The sequence below is a fragment of the Grampus griseus genome (genome assembly GCF_964374135.1).
Source record: "Grampus griseus genome assembly, chromosome: X".
Lineage (NCBI taxonomy): Eukaryota > Metazoa > Chordata > Mammalia > Artiodactyla > Delphinidae > Grampus > Grampus griseus.
Genome location: NC_138999.1, coordinates 114,211,753 through 114,236,461, shown reverse-complemented (window position 1 = coordinate 114,236,461; position 24,709 = coordinate 114,211,753). Strand labels below are relative to the sequence as shown.

The 24,709-nt window shown below is 41.3% G+C and overlaps 1 protein-coding gene across 1 annotated transcript in view; it reads left to right on the top strand.

Annotated features, from left to right (window-relative positions):
• Nucleotides 1-24,709, top strand: part of GPC3 (glypican 3) — a 442,885-nt gene that overhangs the window by 307,567 nt on the left and 110,609 nt on the right. Inside the window, exon 6 of the mRNA XM_082681955.1 lies at nucleotides 6,187-6,307. Coding sequence (XP_082538081.1) covers nucleotides 6,187-6,307 — 121 coding nt within the window. The remainder of the gene's footprint in view (nucleotides 1-6,186; nucleotides 6,308-24,709) is intronic.

The window sequence follows — 24,709 nt, the reverse complement described above, 5'->3', positions numbered from 1 at the left end:
AACTTAAATAATTGGTGGGGGGAGGGGGACAAGTTGGTTTTTCTAAGACTTGCTTTCAAATACTTGCCACTAGTCTAATGCCTAGGGGAAGAAGGAAAGTGAATTTTCTAGGAACTTCTCTCTCCAAAATCAGCAACGTGCATTTAAGGAACCTTTTAAAGAAGGAATTTCTTCTAAAGGTGGGAGTTATGATGCTAACTACTTGGGAAAGTCCCTCTCAGGGTCTCAGTTTCTTCATCTACCCGATGAGTGGATTGGACAAGATGCACTCTTAAGTGTGCTTCCATTTTGAATGTTCTATATTTGAATCCACTACACCCGTGCTGCCTCAGCCAGTACAGAGACAGGAAGAAAAGATTGCCCATTTTACACGTTTGACTCTATTCCTCTTCTACAAGTGCTCTCTTTGCTTCAACTGTCCCAAGACCAGCACGCCCAGATGTCCTGTTTTAATTAGGTTCCTTTTCTCTTTGCAGCTTTTGCACAGGTTTTCCTCCCCCCCCCCCCGCAATCCCTGACCAATCTGCCTGAACAGAGGCATGTCCCCCTTTCACTTCACAAATCAGGTTTGCTTGGAATTAAGGCAGTCATTTTCGTGCTAAGCAGATACCACACTGGGTGGGGGAAGGAGACACCACAAGTAGTGCTTGAAGGTGACACTTCTGACATCACACCTAACATGTCCAGTTAAGAAAAGTTTCCATTTAGGAGGTAGGAACTTCTCTCTACTTTTCCTCCTCCACTGGCCAGTATTCGTTGCCAGAACCGTGTCAAAGCTTTAGGAAAAAGCAGTGTTCTGGAGAGAGGACAATTAATCTAATTAGAGATGAGCGTTACTAAGCAGATAACCCATCCTTAAAATCCCGCATGGCCGTCAGTGTCCCCATTCCTGACACTCTAGGCAGTCTGAATGAGGAGACTTGTGGCTGCAGTGACTCATCCTCATTCAAAGCCTGTCACGAACCATTGTGCACCAGTGGCACAGAGGGAGTGAGTGGAAGTGAAATGTTGAATTAATTAATTCATTAATGCACCTCTACAGAGACACCCCTAACTGAGTCCCCTCTGGCCTTGAAGCTCGGAGTGTGCATGTTACCTAAAATTCCCTGGGGTTACATCACATATGTTGCATTGCTGCAAGGCAGGGAGACATTCTCCAGCATTCATTTGCCTATTGTCCTTAGAGATTTCAGATCACCTTTGGTGTTTGTCTAGTGCCGGGTGGTGGAGGTGGTGGTGGTGGTGGTGTATTACTTCTCTAACTTCAATACCTTATCTTTCAAGAATGCAAATATTTCACTGAATAGTGATGCTGTTGGATTTCTGTTTGGGAGAAGAAACTCCATACACAGGGCTCTCCCCAAGGGCTTTTGAAGGGCAAGCCCAGGAATCTGCTGAGTAGATAAAGACAGCAGTTGTTGCAGGCACTGTTGCAAGGCTTGTAGACCATTACCAGTAGCTGGCTAATTGTCTCATACAATGGGGCAGTGTGGTGTGGAAACGTCAAATATTTAGTCAGCATGCATTATCTCTAAGGAAGCAATAGCAGCAGAGTGGTTAAGAACAGAGGCAGCGGGACATGGACTCAAAGGTTCAAACTCCAGCTTTGCTATTGACTAGCTGTGTGACCTTGGGCAAGTGGCTTCACTTTGTGCCTCAGCGTTCTCATCTGCAAGAAGGGGCTGATGATAATACTGTCTACCTCATCGGGTTGTTAGGATTAGGTGTGGTGATGCAGGGTGTTTTTTTCCTCAGTGCTTGGAACAGTATTTGGCACAGAGAAAGCACTCAGTACTTTCAGTACTGAGCAGCTTGTGTTATTACAACACCAGGAGGTGCTTTAGGTGGTACAAAAGAGAACTAACCAAGCCTCTGCCTTCAAAGAGCTCACAGCCTATAGGGGCTGGCAGATGAATGTACGTAAAAGGAGCACGAGCAACTCAGCATGGTACCCACAATACATTTGGGTACAAGGGCAGCAGTTCAGAATGAACCACAGTGGTTCTAGGAGGCCCTCAAGTCCCATCAGAAGAGGACTAGGCGTCTGCCGGGAAGGTGGGTAAGAACTTGAATGGCTTTTTTTGCCTCCGTTTTGAGAGGAGGTACTCAGAATAATGCACATTCTTAGTCACATCCTCACTAATATATTGACTGTCCTTTTGAAATAGACAGGCTAGCGTTACCTCATTGAAGAGTAGAAAACATATAAGCTGTGTTTAACCTGACGAAGTAGAATTTGTGACCTGATGATAGCCATCTGAGGTGTGAAGGAATTCCAGGGTGACATTGTGTATATTGGCCCAAATATGTGTTCTCATAAGAAATCACCTTAAAACCAGGGTTCTAGTGAGGGCCAACATAACTCTTATTAACAAGAAAGATTTCCCAGAGGCCCTGAGCTATGCATAGGAGTTAGGCCCACTTTTTATTTTCCTTTTGTTTGTTTTTTGTTCTTTTTTTTTAATTTTTATTTTATTTATTTTTTTATACAGCAGGTTCTTATTAGTTATCCATTTTATACACATCAGTGTATACATGTCAATCCCAATCTCCCAATTCATCACACCACCTGCCCCCCCCCCAGCCGCTTTCCCCCCTTGGTGTCCATAAGTTTGTTCTCTACATCTGTGTCTCTATTTCTGCCCTGCAAACCGGTTCATCTGTACCATTTTTCTAGGTTCCACATATATGCGTTAATATGCGATATTTGTTTTTCTCCTTCTGACTTACTTCACTCTGTATGACAGTCTCTGGATGTTCTTTGTTCTTGCTATGGTTGTTTTGTTTTGTTTTGTTTTGCCTTAAAAATAACTACTATATAAAATTTCGCTCATTAAAAATTAAATTATTTTAAGATTTTAAAGTGTAAAAGACATAGAAGGACATAAAAGAAAAAAGTCAAACTTCCTCCAAAATCTTACTCACTGGAAGTAACCACTTTTACCATTCTTTTATGGAGCCATCTAAAAATTTTCTGTGTATATTTGGACACATATAAAATGTATGAGAGTAATGCGTATGCAGACCCATTTTTACCGCAAATAGAATCACACTGTGTACATTCTTAACCAGTACTTGTATTTGTTACAATGTATCTTGGATTTGGTTCTATATCAACACATATAGATCTACTTGTTCTTTTAATGTCTGCATAGTATGCCATTTTAACACTCGTGGCTTTTAAGATTCTGCTCTACATTTTGTCTGGCTAAGGAGAAAGAGTAGAGACGTAAGAAACAGAACATGATATTGGGGATGGGGGAGAGAGATTGAGACACCTAAAGGGACAGGGCAAGATCAGAGTTTTTGAATAGTTTTAAAATAGTGCCACTAAATTTTAGCAGCTGTAGACATCAGTCGAACCAGTACTTTTGGTTACTGCTTCATGGAGTAAATAAAATAAAGTTTTAGAGCTAAGCCATAGGCCAGCTCTTCCCAACACTTCTGTAACCAGAAACCATGCTTAATTTACTAGTCTTTTGAGGATTTAAATAGCACATGGATAGAGCAGAACAGTGGATGCTATTTCGACTTTCAGAAAGTTTGGCAAGCTTTTAAACTCAAAGCTGTTTTTAAAAAATTGAGTCACGATGGGACTGGGGAGCAGTGTTTAGTGCTGTCTCCTTAGCACCAAGTCCATGGCTTGGAGGTAAGAAACAAAAAAAATAGAGCTAAAGGGGCATTTTTCTGAATGGCAGAAAATAGACAGTAGGGCCGCAAGGGATCAGCTATGGGACTAATTTGACTTAATATTTATAAATGATTTGGAAGAGGCAGTACAGGGCAAAATCACTAAGTTGGCAGATGTCTTTACAGTATTCCAATGAGGATAATAAACTTCAGGAAGAGGTTTGTTTTGTAGGAGTGGGCATAAAAGCGGCCGGCAGGCTTCGATAGGAGCAAAGTCCAGGGAAATGTCTCTAGGGACACATTCCTGAAGTTCATTTCAGAAGATTTATAATGAGCCTTACGTCTTTCCCTGTCACTTGGGTCTCTGCTTCAGGTATCAGTAGATGTAAAGAAGAAGGAGATGGAGTTGGCAGTATCATCAAGAGGGAGATTATATTAAACAGGCAGCATTATATATGAACAAAAAAAAAGGAGGCTAGTGGGGAGCTGGTTCACACCAGATATATAAACAAAGAATGTTGCTTTAATACAGCCCCGAAAGGCAATTGGTATTTGATGGTTGGTGATCTGTGTGTTCACTAACTTTTAAAGTTAGGTAAGCTGAATGTGTTAGGCTACCATTTTAGAAGAAATGCAATCAGATGTTCTCTTCAACGTTCCTACAAAATATTTTTCTTCTCAGAAGATGACTTTCAGTTATAAAAGTCAGACCTTGATTTCCTGACCTCCTCTGCTATCATGCGTGGTAGCATCGAATCATGTCCTTAGTATTGGCAGATGCATTATATTATGGAAGGGAGCATCTAACACGGTCAGATCAATATCTTCTGAAGTTGTGAAATTTTCAGTAATGAAGAGATAATGAGGTCTTCCCTGTCACCTCACACTGTGGATGAGAAGCTCAGATGAGCTGAGTGATACAAAACTGCTATGTAAAATGCTGTGCAAAAATACAGTAGTATTAATGATTCATTGCATGTCATAATTTGGGATTAGAAATACAAACTGATTAAATTCTAGAAACTTATGCTTTATAGATATTAATGTAAATGTACAAAGAGTGGTATGCGAGGATGTTCTTTGCAGCATTGTTTATATTAGCGAAATATTAGAAATATCTCAATTGTTTATCAGTAAGGGATTGGATAAATAAATTATGATCTAGCCATACAGAGGAATAAGAACAAGGCAGTTACTTATGTTCTGACGTGGAAATATATTCAAGATTTATATTAAGTGATAAGTTGCAAATCAATATGACTAGTATGATTCCAGTTTTGGTTAAAGCTACATGTTAGTATATGCATGTGAAAACCCCTAGAAGAATACCTATCAAACTGTTAACCATGGTTCTCTCATGGAAGGATAGGATGATACAAGAACTTTTGCTGTGTGCTTTGCTTGTTTCTATACATTTGAATTGTTTATAATGAGCACTACTATTTTTGTAATTAAAAATATTAGTAAAAGAAATATGAATTTACCCTTAATTCTACTGCGTTTTTGTAAATTTTTTTAAATGTATAAAGTAGGAGCAAAAAACCTGCAAATTTTTCCATTTCTTTAAGAAAATATTCCATTATCAGGATGAGCAAAAAGCAAAAAAGGGATCAAAAACCTCTTCCCACTTTGGTAACAGTGTTCTGGTCTTTCTACATGATGGAAGATAAAGGAAGAAATGAAATCTGTTTCTTGTTCTGTTTTGCGTTTGTTTGCTTTGTTTTGCAAGATGAGGAGTAACTCTACGTAGAGGTCTGGAACCATGGGGGCAGCGAAGCAGTCACCTCAGTAGTGAATTACTGTCCCAGTCAAAGTTGCCAAAGCCCCACACTGAAAGGCAGAATTGCCCAGGATTGTTAATATCCCCATTCTCGCATTGGTAAGGATGTCCATAGATACCTTGAAACTTCAATCCTGAAGCGAAAGCCTATGGTTTATCCGGGGGCAGCAAGTTAAAACCTTCCCTTGAGCTGGTGTTCTGTCTTCCCGTGGAGAACACAGACAGAAGCTGGCCGGCATAATTTATGCTGCAAATGGCTTAGGAAAGCGTCCTGAAAAGCAACCCAGCTCCCAGACCTGCAGGAAATGATGGGAGGAAGAAGTGGAGAAGAAGGAAGAGGTAAAGAACACGCAAGAGTCTTTCTTCTTCAAATGAGTAGAAAGCGTACTCAGAGTTAAGGACCTTCCTGTGTGCTTCCCTGGCCAAGACCCAGCAGCTCCCTTAGCATAGCTCTTCTCACTCTGCATGCTCTCTGGACTGTACACTAGACTGAGGGCACAATAAGGACAGAGACCTTGTCCGTCTTGTTCATTGGTGTATCTCCAACACCTAGAAGAAAAGGATGTTGAATGAATACTTGTTGACTGTTGAATGTTCTCTACTGCAGATAGACCCTATCTGGAGCGGTCTACCTTTGTACCATGCAGTCATCCCATGGGTTGGAAGGCTGAAGAGAGCTTGCGGTCAGCTTGACCATTGGTGCCAAATACAGTCAACTTGCACTTTGCTTGGAACTCTCTTGTGACAAACCTTTTCTTTACCTTCGTGTTTCCCAGATACAGCCAAAAGGCAGCAAGAAATGGAATGAAAAATCAGTTCAACCTCCATGAGCTGAAAATGAAGGGCCCTGAGCCAGTGGTCAGTCAAATTATTGACAAACTGAAGCACATTAACCAGGTATGTGTGTATCCAACAAAAAATGGAAATGGCAAAAAAGTGGTGGATGGATGATGTCCAGTGTTCAAACTGTATTCTTGGGCTTTTGGAGAGGCAGCCATTGTTCATTTTCTTCAGATTCTCTCTGCTAGAAAAGGACTTCTGACCCTTGTTTTCCACCCCACTTTTAAATTATAAAGAAAACATTGTAATATAAGAGAAAACAGAAGGAAAAGCACTTCTCACAACCCAACTAGTCTATTTTGTTTTCATTTTCACACGTTCTTTTTTAATATTTGTTCATAAAATCACACAGACTTTTTACATAATTGGAAGTATACAAGTGATTTCTAGTTCTTAAAATGAACACTATATTGGAAACACTTTTTCACGTTGCCATATATCTTCATATTAATCATTTTCTGTGGCCGCAGAAGATTCCTTTAAGTATTAATTATAATTAATCAATCTGCTTTTGCTATGCATTCAGATTGCTTCAAATTTTTGCCATTATAAATAAAGCTACCTCTCCTGCATAGCGCTATCTCCTGATCTTAGATCATTTTCTTAAAATACTGGGGTTATTGGGTTAAAGGATGTGAGCATTTTAATGCATGTTTCCAAACCACTCTCCAATGGGGATATATCAGCTTTTTCTGCCACCAGCAAGATACGAGAGGACCAGCTTCACTGCACCCTTGCCAACTTCTGACTCACTGCCATGCACCGAGACACCCACAGATTCCCTTAACCTGTACACAGTTTTTCCTCTCAGAAGGAGTTTAGTAACTAAGACACAAATAGAAGTTAGTTGTACCATCTGCTTGTGATTGCTTTGTGGCCACAATTTTTTAAATGCCATCAAAAATGCCACCAGATACCAGAGTGACAGTGTTCCTACCCCACGGTCCATGGGTGGGAAGGCGCTGGCACCACTGACTTCTATTTGTAGCCTAGGAAGAACTTAATGAAACTAAAATCCTTATGCAAGGACAGAGGTTTCTGTATGACAACGCTGGCATGATTTCATTTTTTAATATGAAGTTCAGCAGTGAAATTTTTGCGGTTTTTAGAAAATATTTGGAAGGGCTTTCTAATAGTGGTGTATTTCACTGCAAATGGCATGTGAAAGTATTCACTACACTTTGGAGTAATAAATAGCTGTTCCTGCTGCTGAGCACAGGATAGTGGCAGTATTTGCATAACAGATCCTTCTTTTGGTGAACTCACAACCTCACTAAGTTCTATAAAGCCTGGTTAGATATAGTATGATTATTTCAAAACACACCTCTGAAGAATTCAGAGCACGGTGTAAACCACTCACTGCTGAACTGGTGTGCTTTACCTGGGGACGATGGCAGTATTGCTCCTCTGAATTATTTCCAGATTATCTCAAACCAAATGTGTCTGTGTGGCTCCACTCCACTGGCTAGACCCAAGCACTGGTGAGGCTAAAATCTCAGGGTCCGTTACTGTGCCCCTAATTCTAAATGAAGAATATTGTCCACAGATCTCTTTGGTCAACAGACGTTAAGGAACACCTACTGTGTGCTCAGCCAGGTACCAGGGAGTTTGAGGATTCAAAAGAAGTCTAACCTGTTTTCACAGCTTCCTTGGAGGAGACGCACAAGCATGGAAAGTGCTTAAATACAAATAAAAGGCAGCCTATAATGAAGAGCCAGGCAGTGACGCTGCTCGTCAGTTTTGGGTGGTTTGCTTAGGCCTAAGGTGGACTAGGCTAGTGTAAGAAGGATTTCATAAGAAATATCAGAGAAAGACCTGTGACTGGATGCCCACCGTGAAAAAAGGGAGAGCTGCATCAGACCATATGATCCAATAGTCACTAAAAATATTTATAGCAAGCCCCTTTAGTAAAGACTTTGGATGTTTGATATTAATGCTGTGGGAGACCATGTAATATCATGAAAAGAAGATGGGCTTTGGATCCAGATGGATCTGAATTCACCTGTGTATCTTACTAGATATATAACCTTGGGCAAATCATTCAACCTCTCTGAGCTTTAGTTTTCTCATCTATAGTACTTAGAGTTGTCAAAACTGTCCCTTACAAGGTCATTATGAGGATGGGATATTATATCTATGTATCTATATCTATTTATATTATCCCATTATATAAAATTTATATATAATTATACATTTTTACATATATACACAAATATATAATTGCACATGCGTGACACAGTTAAGATGATTAGTCCATTCAGGATTTTCTCTATAGGCAGGACTTGAGTGAGTTTGAAAGGGAGCAGTATTCTAATACTTTTTGCCAGTCTAATTCTGCCACCCAAATTTTGGGTGGATCAAAAAGATCCCTTTAAAAAAAATAAAAATAAAAAAAAAATCCCTTTGATGCATCTCTCTTCTCTCCCATATTGTTTCCTTCTTTCTATTTACACTAACTTCCAGCCACAAAAGCTGAAGCCACTTCATATGTAGCGAGGTGTATATTGTCAGTGTCGGAAAGGTCACCATTATAATTACGTTTGCCATGGATGTATGTGTGAACATTTTTGGTTCCCTTACAAATACCATTGAGCAACCAATTAATTCTCATTGATAGACCAGTTTTACCTGTTTCAATTGAGCTGTTAAATTGGTTGGGCTCCAAACACCCACACTGATTTTTTTTTTCTCATCTGTGTTGCTTTACATGGCCAAAACATGTCTTCTTTCAGACCCTCAATAAAGTTCATATTTTGGCCATGATTCAATCTGAAAGTGAGGTACTTTAGAGAAGTCATAAAGAAGAATGTTAGGATGGTGATGATGATAATGTGTTGTATTTGTATAGCATTGAACCATATTTCAAGGTGCTTTCATGTCCTAAAAGTCTAACTGCTCATGTTGGAAAAAATATCCAGCCTGGAATTGTATAAGGTATAGTACTGTCAAAGAACCATGCTTTTCAGGAACTCATTGTTATCCTTGGATATTATTTCATCCTCACTACCTCCTGTGAGGTAAGTGATGTTTGTCCCTTTTTTTTTTTTTTTTTTTTTTTTGCGGTACACGGGCCTCTCACTGCTGTGGCCTCTCCCGTTGCGGAGCACAGGTTCTGGACGCGCAGGCCCAGCGGCCATGGCTCACAGACCCAGCCGCTCCACGGCATGTGGGATCTTCCCGGACCGGGGCACGAACCCGTGTCCCCTGCATCGGCAGGCGGACTCTCAACCACTGCGCCACCAGGGAAGCCCTGTCCCTTTTTTATAGCTAGGGAAACTGAGGCAGAAAGCCATTAAAGTCTGTGCAGACATGCTGCCAAAACATCCGGTAAGTTCAGTTGAAAATTCAATTAATCATCCGGATGTTGTTTCCTGTACACGGCCCAACATCTGGATTCACTGAATGCCTGGCTAAACTGACCTGAAGTTTTAGTGATGAGGAGCTAAAATCAAGTTAACTTGCCCCGGTTCACATGTAAGTGAGTGCTGAATCCAGGAGTGTAACGTTACTTTCCTAAGCCCCTCACTTGGTGCTGCATCTGTTAAACTACAGTAGGATGCTCCAACGTACACAGCTATAAACGCGGAGACGCTTCTGTCTGTGCCCATGTGTGTCCCTCCAGATGGACTGTAGCTAGGCCGTTTATGAGCACATCCCAAAATAACTCTTCACTTTCTTCCATGGAAATTCTCAGCTGCCTCCTTTCAGGTTATGGTTACTGTTGATAGCACTGGAAATAATATATTCACTAAGGGAATAATGTAACATTATTTCCATATTGACAGTCTCACGGTGTAACCTTGAGGGGATGGGTTCAGGGTCAGGCCTGGGCCCTTTTCCTGGGAAGGCCTGCAGGTGTGGAATGTCCTCCTCTCCTCCTTCCAAGCCAGAGTTCTTGTGTAACATTCCCACGATTGGAAATGAGGACCCTTTTTATTTCCTTTTCAGGTTCTAATTTGTGTGAGGATTTATTGTCTAGTGTTAGGAGAGGAATTGAACTCTTTTAAGTCTTCAGTGTCAGTCCTGGCATTTGCTGGGCCATATTGCTTTAAAAAAACCAAATTTTGTTTTTCTTAGTATCCTGCTCCAGGGCTCCTGCATGGAGAGAAGGACCCACAAATACCAGGAATGATCACAATACATTCTTTCCCACATGACACTGTGGGCCGTTTGTCCTCTAACCCAGTTCTGTTGGTAACATTTTCTCTCTAAGAGTAGCTATGTGGTTAGTGTTAATTTAGCAGTACCTAAACTGCTACAGAAGTTATTGTTCCCAAGGAGAATCTAGCTTGTTTATTGTTTTTCCCGTTTCAGTTCAGGTTCAAATGAAATTCCAGAAATTGTTTCCCTGCCTGTTGTAAACAGTTGAAGCCACAGCAGTCAATACCTGCTCATTTAGTGTCAGAGCTTTTCATTCAAAGTTGGATAAAGTCTCATCTGTTTGGGATGGTTGAAATACCCAACTGAATGGTGGGGGTGTGGACGAGGTAGCCTCTTAAGATTCCTTCCAGCCGTGTGATTCCGTGATTTGTGGCTCAAGGTCAGGCTTTAACCCAGCACCCTCTTGTGAACAAGTCTTGTGACTTTATTCTCTGCCCTGCCACTCTTTTTTTTTTTTTTTCCTGCCACTCTTTTTAAAACACCCTGTTCCCAGGTCACCCCTTTCTACTTCGTAACCTCTCATCTTTTCAGAGATTCTTCCCTTCCCACCCGTCTTCCAGCCTGGGCAGATGGAACTTAAACTTGCCCTTCCCCCCATGCAATTCTTCTGTTCTACTGCCTTGTTTTCATTAGGCTATGAAAACATTAAACTGTACAAACACTTTGGCATTTATCACCTTTCTCCAGAATCAGATAGGTGACCTGCCTTCACATCTTGTTAGCCGTGTGACTCCATAGGAATGATAATAATTCTGCCATAAATTTGCATAGCACAATTTTGTTTGTAAAGCTCTTTCATGTACATTACATAAATTGATCTCCACAGTGACTCTCAGAAGCAGACATTATTACCTAGATTTACCAGATGAAGAAACTGTGGGCACTGGAAGTCTAAGTGATCTTCATATAGTAAGTGGTAGAACTAGACCTAGAATCCAGGATACTGGCTTTCAGTCTCTGTGCTCTTTCCTTCGACATCTTTAAAGCCATGGCACACCTTGCTATGGTTAGTATGATCCATATATAAAAGATGCGTAGAAGTACAAAGAGCAGAAAGTCCTCAATTTGTCTAATGATTTCCAAGTCCCTAATATAGTAATGTCTGTGGTCTGAAGCTCCAAAATCAGCAGCAAAGAAAGAGTAAGCACGTTGTTTACCAAGTCTCAGTTGGGAAGAGTCTTAGAAAACTGACCACCACAGAATATGGTGTGGAAACTGAGGCACTTTGAGTTATAGACAGCAGACAGACTTTTGATTAGCTATCTCGAATTCATAAAATGATTTTAAATGGTCGAAGAAAATTTTAAATGTACAGCAGACAGTGGAATGTCTCCACTTCCATCCCCCTTCACCAATACCTGAAAAGTATGTTTTAAGATGCCTGACAGATTACTCTGGTGTCATGAAAAGACACTGACTTTTGAAACAGAAAGTTACACATTTTGTTTTATAACTTTATTTATTTGTTTGTTTATTTTTGGCTGCGTTGGGTCTTCATTGCTGCACGCGGGCTTTCTCTAGTTGCGGCGAGCACGGACTATTTTCATTGCGGTGCTGGGGCTTCTCGTTGCGGTGGCTTCTCTTGTTGTGGAGCACGGGCTCTAGGTGTGTAGGCTCAGTAGTTGTGGCGCATGGACTTAGTTGCTCTGCAGCATGTGGGAGCTTCCCAGACCAGGGCTTGAACCCGTGTCCCCTGCATTGGCAGGCGGAGTCTTAACCACTGCGCCACCAGGGAAGTCCCAAAAGTTATACTTTTGATCAGTTAATTAATAAAGTTGTTACATGTCAGAAAAGTACCCAGGACATACCTTAGTATGTAATTTTTTAAAATCTCTAAATGAATCTCAGGCATGATCGAAAATGCTTTGAGTAACTTTTTCCATAGTCTTCTCACAGTAAAACCAGTGAGGGTCATAAAATGCTAGCCTACTCCAGTGGTTGCTAGAAAAGCTAACACTGATCTAACATTTCTAAACAAAAGGAGAAACCTTTTGAGAGTCAAATTTTAAAAAAGGCCTTTCCAAATGAAAAGATGTGCCAGTGTCTGTCACACTTCTTCACATGCAAATAGTGTGGCAGAACTCTAGTAAATGCCATTTCCATATGGAGCCACAGTGTGTGTGTGTGTGTGTGTGTGTGTGTGTGTGTGTGTGTGTGTGTGTGAAAGACAGAGTATCTACAATGGCATGTTTGGTTTTTTTCTTTAACATCTTTATTGGAGGATAATTGCTTTGCAATCGTGTGTTAGTTTCTGCTTTGTAACAAAGTGAATCAGTTATACATATATATATATATATATATATATATATATATATATATATATATATATCCCCATATCTCTTCCCTCTTGCGTCTCCCTCCCACCCTCCCTATCCCACCCCTCTAGGTGATCACAAAGCACCGAGCTGATCTCCCTGTGCTATGCGGCTGCTTCCCACTAGCTATCTGTTTTACGTTTGGTAGTGTATATATAAGTCCATGCCACTCTCTCACTTCGTCCCAGTTTACCCTTCCCCCTCCCCGTGTCCTCAAGTCCATTCTCTATGTCTGCGTCTTTATTCCCGTCTTACCCCTAGGTTCTTCAGAACCATTTTTTTTTTAGATTCCATATATATGTGTTAGCATACGGTATTTGTTTTTCTCTTTCTGACTTACTTCACTCTGTATGACAGTCTCTAGGTCCATCCGCCTCACTACAAATAACTCAATTTCATTTCTCTTTATGGCTGAGTAATATTCCATACAGTGGCATGTTAACAAGAGCCAATGAATGACTTCTGAGTTACAAAAGGACAATGTGAATTGGTCTTTAAATACCAGACCTAGACTCTGTGGAGCTAAACATGATTTCATGAAGCAAAAGGGAATTAGCTGATGCGTTCCAAAACACATTTATCATTAAAAAAAACTTCTGTCATTTTGCTTAATAGACTGAAAAATAATTACAGTGTCTGGTGGCTTTGGGGAGCATGTGTTTTTAATATCTTAATTACTATGTACAGTTTAATAATAGTGCACCAAGATGAATTCCCAAGTACTTCATATTAAATTTCTTGAAAATGAACTATTTGCTTTATTTAGAATATACAGGATTAAAGGTACTTAAATTGGGTCATGTATTTTAGTCCTTGCACATTAAATTAAATTATTCAAAAATGGAAGATGAGTCAAGAGTGGTAGGCCAAAACGTTGTTGATAGCAGTGTTGTGGTGATCTTGACTTAGCAATGAAGGAAAATACATGATCCTTTTTCATTGCAGTATTGTACTCTTTCATAAACTTTTTTTTAAATTAATTAATTAATTTATTGGGTCTTCATTGCCGCGCCGTCTTTCTTTAGCTGCGTCGAGTGGGGGCTACTCTTCGTTGCGCTGTGCGGGCTTCTCATTGCAGCAGCTTCTCTTGTTGCGGAGCACGGGCTCTAGGTGTGCGGGCTTCAGTAGTTGTGGCACAGGGGCTCAGTAGTTGTGGCTCATGGGCTCTAGAGTGCAGGCTCAGTAGGTGTGGCTCGCGGGTTCAGTAGTTGTGGCTCACGGGCTCTAGAGCGCAGGCTCAGTAGTTGTGGCGCACACGCTTAGTTGCTCTGCGGCATGTGGGATCTTCCTGGAACAGGGCTCAAACCCGTGTCCCCTGCATTGGCAGGCGGATTCTTAACCACTGCGCCACCAGGGAAGCCCCATAAACTTTTTTTTTTAGTAGGAAGTATTAGAAGTGTTAGCTATGGGAAGACAGGTTTTACATATGAAAAGGAAATTCTATCAAATTATGAAGACTACTAGGTTTACAAAGTTAGGAATGTATTTCCAAAATATCTATGAAATCCATAGGGTCTCATATTCTATTTACATCTACCTACTGACCAAATGCAACACAGCAAACGTAAGCAGTTACAAATGATTGCTCTCTACCCCCATAAACCTGGATTATAAGCAGTATATTGGTATATGTATGTTCAAATACTATTTGGAAACTCAGAGACAACTTTTACCCAGATATATTTATGAATATATATATATATATATCCTGCCTCTGGACTGTCAGCTTCTTAAGTCTGGGATCATGCACACAACTCTTTGTCTTCTGTGGCACCCAACATAGTGGCATATACAGAATAGACCCTCATATACAGTATTTTATTGATCAGTTCATTCAAAGAATGCAACCTGTGCTGCCCTCAATTTATTTCTAAACTTTGATTTAATTTAAGGTACTTTTCATATTCAGTATTAACCAGTTTCTGTGCTAAAGGGCAGTGTTACATAAGTGCAGGATTATAGTTTGCAGGGGCCTTTAGGTCATAGGGTCCAACCCTCTGATTTTATAGATGAGGAAATGAAAGCCAAGAGAGTGGAATGACTTGTCCAAAGTCATGCTGCTAGTAAATGACAAAGCTGGGACTGGAAAATGAACAGATCAATATTGTATAGTGACTTTGCTCTGCTTCCAAAGGCTCTCGTATAATGCAAAGCATGCTTGCAGACATGCAAGCACATTTTCTTATACAGTACTCCCGATCATAGCAGAAGCCCCTACTTAAGCCGTTCATCTTTGGAACAGAAAGTGATATAGCACGAGGCATGAATTTGCCAAGTTTTTATCTCTTATCATATCTATTAACTAGTGTTTGGTCGTAACAAGTACACATCAGCGCCTCCTGCCTCATTCAGCCCAGTGAGCAGTTGTTGCATGTGGGTTGGGAGTGGGGGTGGGCTCTCTGCTGGGATCACTGGACCAAAACCAAGCAGATTCAGCAGGAGCTGTTGCTCCTGGTCTTATACCCACTCATAGAGTCTGACTTGGGCTCCTGTCCACATTCAGGATTAGTCATCCTTTCACTCTCATGCTCTGAATCTCAACTCCTCCACCTTCCTGGGCACCCTGTAATAATTTATCCAGTGCCTTCTCCCTCCTTCCAGATGGCAAAATTAGCACCATATTAGTCAGTGGGTTTCTGTGCCAGTTAACTCAGTTGTTTAGGCAGTGTATTCAGATCATATTCCACGGGGAGTAGAGATGTGGGAGAGATGCTGCGGGGGTTATTCTGAGTCCCCCGTTCCTGTTTTAACCAGAGCATGTCTAAAATCTGCTTTACATATGGGTCTTCTAAGTAAGATTTCACTTAAACAAAGGGTTTCAACTGCTAAAACGATAAAACGTCTCAGGGAGCCCTCGAAGCTAATGTTAAAGGTTTAATCCCATATGAGCCATTTCTTCATTTGAGCATTCACTCAATGAAGTACTAAGTATCTGCAATACACAAGGCAGTCACAGAATGCCTTCCAGTCCCCGTTAGGCACCTCCTAAAATGAATTGTTAGTTAAAATGGAGACAACATGGAAAGTATGAACGGCTTGGTGGTGACATTATTCCTATTGGAAGTGATGTTCCTATCGGAAGGCCCATTATTTTTTTCTTTTCTGTACACGGGCCTCTCACTGTTGTGGCCTCTCCCGTTGCGGAGCACAGGCTCCAGACGCGCAGGCTCAGCGGCCATGGCTCACGGGCCCAGCCGCTCTGCGGCATGTGGGATCTTCCCGGACCGGGTCACGAACCCGTGTCTCCTGCATCGGCAGGCGGACTCTCAACCACTGTGCCACCAGGGAAGCCCGCCATTATTCTTGTACTAGTGAGCCATAAGCATCTTCTTTGAAGCTGAAGACCAACACAGCTGAGTTTTCCTTGCCCATGTCATTAGGATTTTGCCAAAGTTCAATGGGAATAAAGCTAGCTTCTCTACAGAGAGCAGATACTTTTGCCCCTGGATGGCAGCCCCATGTTGACTGGCTCAGCCAAAGGTTTGGCCTTACTCCTTTATGCCTATGGTTATTTGAGACCTAACCTTCAACTGTAAACTTATTTGCCGTACGACCAGGGGTGTTTCCATATTCCATGTAGACTCAGTGTTAGTACTTAGTGAATGTGAACTAATAATGATGGGGTCGATTCTGTATCCCTAACTATATGCTTTCTTTAGATAGCAACCACAGTGATTTTGCATAGCAGGTACTAAGTGGAATATTTCCAGCAGAGTTGTAATTAATGTCCAAGGTGCAAATTGCATTATTATTCATATGTACTTCATCCTATTGGATACTTTCCTAACATAGTTAAAGTACGATTTTATTTGTGTAATTAGTTGATCTAGATATTATTTTCTTCACAGTCCATATTTTGCTAGTTCATCAGTTTTCAAGGTACTATCTATTCTGTACCATGGGTAAGCAGTTGACAAAACCGAAAAAGCTAAGAGAATTACCACTGTGGTATGTCATAGATAATGAGGCCCAAGTTCAGATCAGTTATATCCCAGGGCACTGAAGAGTCTTCTGGTTATTATCATGGTATCACTATTAGCAAATTTTGAGTCATCATAACAAGTAAAAGAAGAACCAAAAGACTGGAGACAGGCACAGATTTTTACCCTCACCTTTAATACGAAGTGGAAATTGGACTGGAAACCACAAGTCAGGGAGCCTGGTATCACATGTTCCCAGAATTCTAGACTAGAGTCTTGGAGAGCGTGAGCGTTCCGAAGCCACCGTGGGCTCACTCCGAACAAATCAGGCCACTTCCGCTTATGTGTGTGTGCATGTGCTGCAGACATGGTATATCGAGATTTCGGCAAAGTGTTTGATAGAAATTCCTATGATCGTTTTTAAACAAGTGACACAAAATGTTGGCTAAGTAATCATATAGTTGGGTAAATGTGTAGCTGATTAACCGTCATTCCTAAAGAGTGTTTTCTTAACGTATCAGTGTCAGCCTGGAGAGAGGCTTTTAGTTGTTTGCTTTGACCTTTACTGCCTGAAGTTTTTACCAGTGACTTCACTGCAGACAGAGAAGGCATACTTCTAGTATTTAGTGATGGCATGAAGCTAGATGGGGTTAGCTAATACGTAGATAACACAATCAGGATCTAAAAATGTCTCAGTAGGATGGAATGGCAGAGAAAAGTAGCAAAGTGAAATGTTACAGGGAGAAATGGGAAGTATTACACGGAGATTCACAAACATGACTTAGCCGCTCTTTTGATGGTGGGGCCGTTATTGGTGGGGGGAATGGAGGGAGGGGCATGCAAGTAAGTAGCTAGAGAAATATTTGGGATTGTAAAGTTCACTATTCCACATGAGTTTTTAATAAACTAGTACTACCTGTTTCGGTTGTAAAATCTTATTGGTATGTGATTTAGAGTCATAATGAGAAATTTGAGAGCCATAACACTGTGTAATCTAGTTTGGGGGAAAGTACAAAGGCTTTAGAACCAAACATAGATCTATGTTTAAGGCCCAGATATGTCACTTTGTAGTTGCCTAGCTAATGGCCAAATTATCTAACCTCCCTGTACTCAAGTCTCCTAATCTGTGAAATGGGTATACTACAATCTATCCTGAAGGGTTAGTAGATGTGTTAGAGATGATGCATGTAGTAACACAATAAATTAAAGCTATTCTTCTTCTTTATATTATGATAGTATGAAGAGTTAACATAAAGGAAAGTCAGAAGTAACCTTTTTTTTTTTTTTTTTTTTTTTTGCGGTACGCGGGCCTCTCACTGTTGTGGCCTCTCCCGTTGCGGAGCACAGGCTCCAGACGCGCAGGCTCCGCGGCCATGGCTCACGGGCCCAGCCGCTCCGCGGCATGTGGTATCTTCCCGGACCGGGGCACGAACCTGGGTCCCCTGCATTGGCAGGCGGACTCTCAACCACTGCGCCACCAGGGAAGCCCCAGAAGTAACCTTTTAAGTGGCTTGATTCACTTTGCCTCAACTTATCACTTTCTGGAATGTAGAGACTACAACTTTTCTAGTTTGGGTTATTGTTTAAATGATTTTAGAATTTTACACATAATTATCTAAACCGTAAAGGTTCTTGGAAAAATATATCTAGCCAATCTTCGACAGATTTTTAAACTATTTAAAGTTTGGTTTGGCTCAGAGTAACTGAATGGAAAATGAAGATGATAAATTTTAAAAAGTATATATACATATATACATACCTATATATGTTCATATGTACATATATATACATATATATACGAAGGAGTGTGTGTTTAAGTTCCTCAGCTTTTCCCAAGATTGAACTCTGCCCTGAAGTGGAGCATCTATAAATAGGCAGGCTATCCTTAGAGTACAGCTTAGAGATCTTACAGATCATGGTCCTGAAGTCCCATTTTAATCTTCAGCCCCACCAGGACCTTTCATGGAAGGATGGTATCAAGTGAAGAGACTTCAGAGCTATAAAGTTCAGGGCAAGTTCATCTGCATTCCTTTTGCATCTTGCTCTCTGGTTGAAGATGGTGAGAGGTTCCTATATTTAAAACCCGGCTGACCTGATATCCTTATTGGCAGATGTCTCGCAGGAGGTATTTAGAATGATTTTGAGCGGCATTATAATATGTTCGTGAGTGTGTGTATTTCACATGCCGACAGAGCAGAAAGAATTCACAGGGCTTGGGGCTACTAGCTTCCTTGAGACACCATCACTTTCAGCTGTCGGGGTGATGTCACAAATGCCAGGAACACTGCCTAGGCCCAAATTCCCAAAGCTCAATTTTGCATTGCAGAGCCTAAGGCAGACAAGACCCCTTCCATGGGCCCTACCATCAAAGAACTATGGAATTTGTTAGCTACAGGCTGGGACCGGCCACCACTTGTTGTCAGGCAAAAGGAAAGCTGTCCCCTGCTGCCTGAGCCTTTGTCCCTGCCTGGGATACCATGGAAAATGGGGAAGGAATCCAGACTCATTAATGAGCTAATACAAAAGATTAAGCCAGCCTAGAGGCAGTTCGTTATAGCTACATATGGATGCTTGAAGGCAGTTGAGAGCCGAAGGATCTCCAGACCAGAATCCAGTGGTGCTGCTGCCTTTGTCTGCCAGACCCAAGCGCAGGATAAGGGTATCCCTGTGGGGAGCAGTTTTCTTATTGCTGGTGTCTTTTTTACAGAATACCATTCCCTGAACTGTTGTGGGGCAAACTGCTTGATCAATAATTGCAATCTGATAACCCACAGTACAAATTATTGTTAAAGCTACAGGTTTCACGATAAGATGCTGAGACGGAGCTTGGCTCTGAGCTTCTACTTGGTTGAATAGCCTTTGTTCTTGGAAATCAGTTAAACCATGACTACTTCTGTGACCCCTTTTCAAAATGAAACTCATCAGGAAAAAAATAAAGTAAAATAAAATTTATATATATATATAATTTATATAATATGTATATTTTATATACATATATATTTCCTCACTGTTTATTTAGCAGTTATTTACTGAATGTTTACCTTATGTGTAGTGCTGAGTTTGGTGGGCTCTATTGATAAAGACAGAGAACCCCTCCTCCTTATACAGACTTATCACATATACATATATCATTATCATTTGAATTCATTTGCACAGTATTGAGCAGCTCTGTGTACTGGGGGTAGGGGCTGGGGACGAGGATACAGGGATAACTTAAGCACAATTCTTGCTTTCAAGGAGGGTGATGAAAACATACCTACGTAACTATAATCCAAGGCATAGTGTAAGTGTCACAAGAGAAGTATAAACCAAGTGCTCTGCTCACCCAGAGAAGGGAAGGATTAATTTCTACCAAGGGAATTAGACAAGACTTCAAAAATAGGTAGCCTTTAAGCCTTTAAGGCTTTGAAAGATGAGGAGAATTTTGACAGATAGAGGTTAGCGGGAAGGATCTTCCTGGCAGAGGAATGTGGTATGCACAGTGGCACAAAGACATGAAAGTACATCAGTAGCCAGAGTGGAAGAGGATGTAGGCAGTGAAAGATGAGACTGAAAAGGTGGTGGTACAAAATTTGGGAGGGCCATGAATAGTATAGCGAATCTGAACTTTTTTAGCAGTGGAGAGCCAGTGCAGGGATTGGAGCCAGCCTGACACGGTCAGATCAGTGTTTTATGATGTTAGCTCCATGAGGAGCATGAGGGTGGCTTGGAGATCAGAACTTGGAAGCAAGGAGTCCAGTTAAGCTTGATAGGTTTTACGAGGCAAAGAGGCGAAGCTTGTTATTAAAATTCATTAACCTTGCTTTCCACTTCCGGACAGAACAGTGCAGGGGATGAGAACTGCGCTGTTCCTCAAGTCGGGCCAGTCATCTTTTGGCTGTTAGCCAGGACCTGGGGAGGCTGCAGCGGGCAGTGGATCGGGTCTCAGGAGCGAGGGTAGCGTGGTGTGACTGCACAGCAGACCGGTACCTAATCCAGGTCTCACAGTAGAAAAAAAAAAATTTTTAGTTCTAGTACGTCATTGAACCTTAAGTAGAAGTTCTCACAATGGAGTATTTAGAGTCCCTGATGAATGTGTTAACTATTACTTTTGAATCAATTTGTTACACGCTTTTTTTAGTCAGGATTCCAATGAAAAGTGGCTCCTTGGCTGTTGAATGTTGAGCGCCATCCATTCACCCAAGTCTCAAAAATTACCAAAACTGTGAGAAAGATTGAGAGAGATTATAGTGGTTTTTCTTCAGCTGCCACCGTGGGTGCTTAGATGTGTTAGAAAGACGACTGTGTTTCGTGACAGCCTCACAAAGGGCAGGAGGGGAGCCGAGGGGAGCGGTGACTGTTTGCCTTCCCCAACCTCCTTAAAACATAGTTTCCCAATTTGTTAGCAACTCCTGTGTTTTTCTAATTACGGCAGCTACTTAACAGTTTGTGCTGTTTCCCTAGAATGGTCTCCAAGAACTTTATACACTTTATATATTGGACCCTGCTTGTTCAGTTTACTCAAGCACATGCTGACAATGAGCTGACCTGACCTCTCACCAGTGGGGGCTGGCTGGCAGGCAGGCACTGGATGCCGCTTTTTCTCTCCACCTGAGCGCTCCTGTTGTGCCCTTGCTGGTCAGAGCAGATGCGAAGAAGACAGGCAGCGTAAAAGCTTGTTTACAGTACTTCTACAAGGGTAGGGTCTTATCTGCCCCATTCACCACTGTATCTTCTGCTTCTAGAGCAGTGCCTAGCACATCGTAGGCAACAAATAACTATTTATTGCACGAGTAAGTGAAGGATTCTGTTCCAACTTTTGAACTGGCTGTTTAACTCCAGTTTAGGGAGACTGTAACTTTTATCCTATGCCTGTCCCAGCAATTGTATTTTGGAAGCAGATAACTTGTTTCCTAGTCTCACAGGTACGCAGACAGAGGGCAATTTTGACCCAGAATGGACCATCTGCGACATTTCACTAGTACTCGATTGAGATGATGAGATTTGGGACTTTTGAGCTAAGACAATTTAATGAGACTTGGGACTTAGATTGATACTGTAATGGGTTGAGACTTTTAAGGGCTATTGGGATAGGGTGAATGTATTTTGTACACGGGACAGATGTGAATAGGGGAGAAAGTGTACGCGCACGTACAGAAAGAAAGAAAGAGAGTAGGGGGATTCTTTCCAGCATTAAATATTAAATATTAAATGTTACATTACAGTTTTAACATAAAAGTATGTACAGAATGTTCTAAATCTGCCAAAAGTCATCTAGAATAGTCCTTCCTGAGAGAGTGGCGTGGACATGTATGCACTACCAAATGTCAAATAGACAGCTAGTGGGAAGCAGCCCCATAGCACAGGGAGATCAGCTCGGTGCTTTGTGATCACCTGGGGGGTGGGATAGGGAGGGTGGGAGGGAGACGCAAGAGGGAAGAGATACAGGGATATAGGTATACATATAGCTGATTCACTTTGTTATGCAGCAGAAACTAACACACCATTGTAAAGCAATTATCCTCCAATAAAGATGTAAAAAAAAAAAAAAGAAAAACAGAATAGTCCTTCCTTCACTTTAAAATTTTATTTTTTCCAGCTTTATTGAGATATGATTGACATATAACATCGTGAAAGTTTAAGATGTACAACATGTTGATTTGATACATTTATATGTTGTAAAGTGATGACCACCACAGCATTAGCTAACATCTCCATTCCATCACATAATTACCATTTCTTTTTCTATAGTGAGAACATTTGAGATCTGCTCTCTTTCTTCACTTTCTTGAGAAACATGGTGGAATAGTACCGTGTCCTCCCCGAGAGTCCTCATTCTGTTTGCTCAGAAGTTCCTTAACTTGGCAGAACCTGGAAAATCTGTGCACTCACTGTTCTGTCTCCCTTTTCTGACCTCCATTTGGCGGCTCTGCAATGATCTTTGACAGAGACCCCAGGCTGTGGCCTGCTCCCTCCTACTGTGCCTATTCTGTCACTGTAAAATACAGTATTGAGCGAAGATGGAAAACCTACTTTTATCTGTCAGAGCCTGAGTAACGGGAACTTTCATTTTCTGGCTGTCTCCTTTCAACTCCAAGCTCAGCTTGTTAAGGCTTGAAGAGCTAAGATGAAATAGTAATTCATGTGTCTCTTTTATTTCTGGACTCATCTTTCTGGATCCTGGAGACTGTGGTGATTCATGCCTCAGTTATAGGTGGCTAGATATTGGGAAACTTTCTTATTTGCAGCCTATGAAAATGAATAAAGTGATCAAAATCTTTATCACCACCTATCCTGTTTACACAGATTTCTCGTGCTTTCCCCTAGGAAATAGTTTCTGTGAGGGAGGACAAATGGGTCTGCGACCTTGTCTACTTTCAGCATCTTCTTTGGACCTACTATGTGCCACTCACTGAAGTTATCACTTCTCTGCTGACATCACTAGTCCTCAACTCTCTTCCCTGTAGCAATTCAGTCACCAAGTGCTTTCAGATCATTCTTTGGAACCTTCTTTGTCTGAGATCCTTTTCCATCTGTATGCCATCACCCTAGTCCAGGCCTGCCTTACTTCACCACCAATCCCCTGATGGGCACAGGGACTAGAAAAATCGATGAGACACTCACTGCCCTTGGCCTCTAGGGACCCGCATTCTTTTTTTACGTCTCTGTTTTCTTGTAGCACTGTAGTCTCCAACGTGGCTTTATATTTTGCTTTATATTTTTCTTTTGTTGATCCACTTGTATAACTTCTGTCTCTGCCACAAAAATACTTGTTGCCTTCCTTTTATAGGTCCCCCAGATATGGGACTTGACTCCCACTTATGCCATGCTACCTTCCCTGAGGGAGGGGTACCTCTTTCCCCACAACTCCTCACTCCTCTTCTTCCTGTCCACCCACTCTCATGTTCCACATAATGTAAGAATTTTTCTTATAGGTCGATTTTTTTCTCTATGCCCTTAGTGATTCTGTCTTTAATGGAAAGTAAAAAATGGCTCCTGGAAAAAGACAGTAATCGAGACTAAACAGCATTTATCGAGCACTTGCTGAGTGCTGGTACTACTGGGTGTTTCGAAACATCTAATAAAAAGCACCATGCATGCTATATGTTCCCTTCTAGATTAAAAAAATCCGTAATCTATAAATGCTTTTGGCTAGTGATGATGAACAGCAGCGGGTTTTTTTTTTTTTCAAAGCAAAAACACCAGAAGTTTGGAAAGGAATTTGCAAGTTGTGTTGTAATGCAACTGATCTCTTTCTTCCTGAGAAAGTTGGTTTCTTGCCAGAACGTTCAATTCAGGCCCACGCAAACTGGGTGTATTTATAGAGGGCCAAAGGAGGAAGAGAACATGATAAACTTTTCTCCCCAGTACAGCAGAGAATGGTAAACAGTCACCAGGTGAATGCCATGTAGCACACAACTTGCGGAGCCAAATGCCATCGTGGTACGTGGCAGCCAGACATCTGCTAGGTTGAAGGGTTCCCCTCAACCCTGTAGGCAGCCAGTTCAGGTTTGGAGACTCGGAAGTGTTATTCTGGATGATGGCAAGCCCTCAGAGGTTTCTTGGGGCCCTCTCAGTGTGGGGGACATCTAGGAGGGTGTGCTCACTAAAAGTGCCTCCAGATTCTTAATATAAAGATGTTGAGAAACTAAGAATCTCTGCATTTAAAGTGTTTTAAAGTTTATGAGGCCCTTTAATTTATATTACCACATTTATTTCTCACTAATACCCTGTGAGCTAGCCATCATTAATATTCTCTTTTACAGATGAAGAAAATGACACTCAGATTTCACGTGACTAAAAGGTTGCCTTTACTCTAAGTTCTATGATCTTTCTTCTACTCTTTGGAGGGAAGAAGAACCATTAAGACAGTCTCATCATGTAGCAGGTCATTGGAAGTAGCGTAGAACTAGCAGCTCTACCTCTAGCAGTTTCTTCCAAGGCTCCACAAAGATGTGTGTATGGGATATTTCAGTGGTGGTGTCTGCATAGAAAAAAAAATTAAAAGCAACCCAGATATCTATCAGTAGGAGATTTATTATGTGAACTGTGTCATTTCTATACAATGGAGTAATCTGTAGCCA